This window comes from Atta colombica, unplaced genomic scaffold (genome assembly GCF_001594045.1).
Source record: "Atta colombica isolate Treedump-2 unplaced genomic scaffold, Acol1.0 scaffold126, whole genome shotgun sequence".
NCBI classification, from domain to species: domain Eukaryota; kingdom Metazoa; phylum Arthropoda; class Insecta; order Hymenoptera; family Formicidae; genus Atta; species Atta colombica.
In genome coordinates this window covers 5,660,308-5,663,309 of record NW_017259213.1, presented here as the reverse complement: position 1 = coordinate 5,663,309, position 3,002 = coordinate 5,660,308, and the positions used below count along the sequence as shown (strand labels likewise).

The 3,002-nt window shown below is 30.1% G+C and overlaps 1 protein-coding gene across 2 annotated transcripts in view; it reads right to left on the bottom strand.

Moving 5' to 3' along the window:
• Positions 1-617: 617 nt before the first annotated feature.
• The window catches only part of LOC108695016 (serine/threonine-protein kinase PAK mbt), a 4,035-nt gene continuing 1,650 nt past the window's right edge, over positions 618-3,002 (bottom strand). For both annotated transcript variants that reach the window (XM_018204732.1, XM_018204733.1), the window contains exons 4-7: positions 2,237-2,647; positions 1,457-1,989; positions 1,019-1,172; positions 618-904 (exon numbers count right to left, since the gene is read on the bottom strand). In XM_018204732.1, the coding sequence (XP_018060221.1) occupies positions 743-904; positions 1,019-1,172; positions 1,457-1,989; positions 2,237-2,647 (1,260 nt within the window). In that variant the 3' untranslated portion in view covers positions 618-742. The remainder of the gene's footprint in view (positions 905-1,018; positions 1,173-1,456; positions 1,990-2,236; positions 2,648-3,002) is intronic.

Sequence of the window (3,002 nt, the reverse complement as noted above, 5' to 3'; positions counted from 1 at the left end):
ATATATAAATATTTCAAAATTATAATTATCCGTTATAACATTAAAACAATTTGATTTTACAACTATGAATCAAACATTGGCAGTGCCAATAGTTGAAGAATAATGTTATATTGTCTTTTAAAAACGCAGCCTTGTCAAATTATTAAAATAATACATATAAAACAATACTCTGGAATGTAGTAAACTATTTTCAAAATAATACTTACAAGCTTCGGCCCGATTGGAATGTCATAATTCGAATAATAATTGGTAATGATCATGACTCGGACTTTCCTATTTAATATTTTCTAAAGTATAGCTATAAATTTTTTTTCATATATTACATATGTATATTAGACATGACCGAAAGGATTCGCTTATATATATATATATATTAAGGTTCGAAGTTTTATATAGAAACCTAAAACTTGTGAATAATGAAATAACATTCTCTTTGGTTTCAGAAAATGATGCCAATTTCAATACTTTTAAAATTAAAAATCCTCAATATTATATGATACTTCAAATTCGTACGTATGAGAATTTTTTTGAATATTTCATTATTCAATCGATCATGTCTATCACAAAAAAAAAAGATAAAACTTAGAAACTCTCTATATAAGGATGGCAGAACTGAAATAATTCACAAATTGCCAAAAGCTGCCCTCAGAGAATAAGTAGTTCAATACGATATTGTCGAGAATATTCTAATAATGAAATGTCTGCCTTGACTAACATTCTAGCTTACGAAGATGTAATCTCGTTAACAATTTGTGTGTCTGGCGCCTCTCATTAATGGAATCAAGATACTAGGACTTTGAGCTTGCCTAAGGAATGGATGTTGTAATAATTCAGCTGCCGTGGCTCGTTGCGCTGGATCACGTACGAGCATTCGCTCAAGAAAGCCTTGAAGACGTGGACTAACCTGAAAATAAAGAAAATATTTTGCTCACTTTTTGAATTTTGAATATACAATTGTCTACTAATATGATAATTCTAATATTTGTGCCAAATTAATAAGAAATGTAAATGATCTTACTTTATGAAAATTTTTTAGTTTTGGTGGTGGCATATCCCTGATGCGTCTCATAGCTTGTAGAGGTGGTTCATTGAAAAATGGTGGCTCACCGTCGATCATTTCAATAATCATTATTCCTAACGACCAGATATCCACTTCAGGTCCATATGGCAATCTATATTGAAAATGAAATCATTTTAGTTATTTGCTAAAAAATTGAAATAATTAAGATATTTGAGATACATCATTCCGAATATTAAAATATTTTATTCTAAATTTTTTGAAAGAATGCAAGATTTTAAAAAAATTAAAAAATAGAAAAACATTTCTCGTGTATTTCATACATCTATTATTCTCATTACACATCTGTAATTTACTTTTTCTATAATAATTTAGAATAATAAAGCATAAATTTAATAATTTGTATTACTTAATTTAAAAACAGCAGATACAGAATACCTTGAAATAACTTCAGGACTCATCCAGTACGGAGTTCCTACGAGAGACTTTCGCTTTGGTAATTCTTGAGAAACTTGAGCACAGAAGCCAAAATCTGACAGCTTTACTCTGCCATCCGCCGTAAGTAATATTGAATCAGACTTAATGTCCCTGTGTATAACACCTTGCGAGTGTAAATATGCCAGTGGCTTAAGACACTGAGAACACACTGTAGCTATCTGACTCTCATCCATTCTTGAATGTGTTACAATATCGGTTAGCGCACCACCCTCTAAATACTCCATAACGACCCATAATTCATCGTCTACCAAGAAACTATTATACATTTCAACTATATTTGGATGATGGTAGTCTCTCATAATAACGACTTCGTTAAAAAGTAATTCGCGTCTTTGTTGTTTCCTCAAATCCATTTTCTTGACTGCAACCTGACGGTTTGTACTCTTATCTGTAGCTATGCATACAGTTCCTGTGCTGCCTTCACCAATCTTCAGGAAATTCTCCAAATTTTCTCTTGGATCACCTTGGCTTACCTAAATATAAAGTAAGGTGAATAAACGCCATTGTAAAAGTTAAAATTCTAGACTGCAACTTGTTTATTTCATTTAATTGCAATTCATAATAGCAATAATATAATTGAATTAGAATCATTCATTTATAGAATATATATAAAAAAATAAAGATATTTTGAAGATATTTTTACATAAAAAAATTATATCACGATTAATTGTAATATTGTGCAACGAATAAATTTGGTATTAATATAAATTTTACACATACCACCATTTGTAAAGCAGCCCGAAACTGTTCATGCGTAAGTCTCTGCTCTGTTTGTTTATTGGTATTGTTCGAACTTGCACTAACTGCTAAGTTCCCTGAAGACACAGCACTTTTCAAATTCTGGTTTTGATCTGGAGTAGAACTAGTTCCTGATACTGCAGATGGTATATTAGGCTTTGATAAATTATGCATTGATTGGGATGTTTCCATCGGCTTCTTCAAATGTGATTGGAGATTAGATGGATTCTCAGACATATATGTCTGAGAATATTTATTAATATTATGTGAACTCAGTTGACTCAGAGGTCGTTGGGAAGCTATTGAACCCACTGGCGAAATTTTTGGTTGTAGCTTGTATAATAAGACATTTTGGCCAGCTTGATGTTCCCTCGATGGATCTATAGTCGAACCCTATAAACCAAATAATATTACTGTACAATTGTATATATTCTAGAATATATATTTTGTTTTTTTAAAGTCTAACTGAGATTAATATTTCGACTTTTGCATCTTGATAGAATGTGCTTGTATTATCTTTCCTGCCAAATTGAGTTAAAAGACTCAACATATGTAATTTTGTTAGATTAAGAAACAAAACTATATAATTACATTATTAAGTTAATTTAAATGGTTATAAATGTGCAAATGTTTTCAAATTGCTAAAGTTTTAATGTTTCATATATATTATCCGGAAAGTTCGTGCCACAAAAGATTTAAATTTAATAAATATATACTAAAATTTAAATCTTCTGCGTTTCAATTTTCC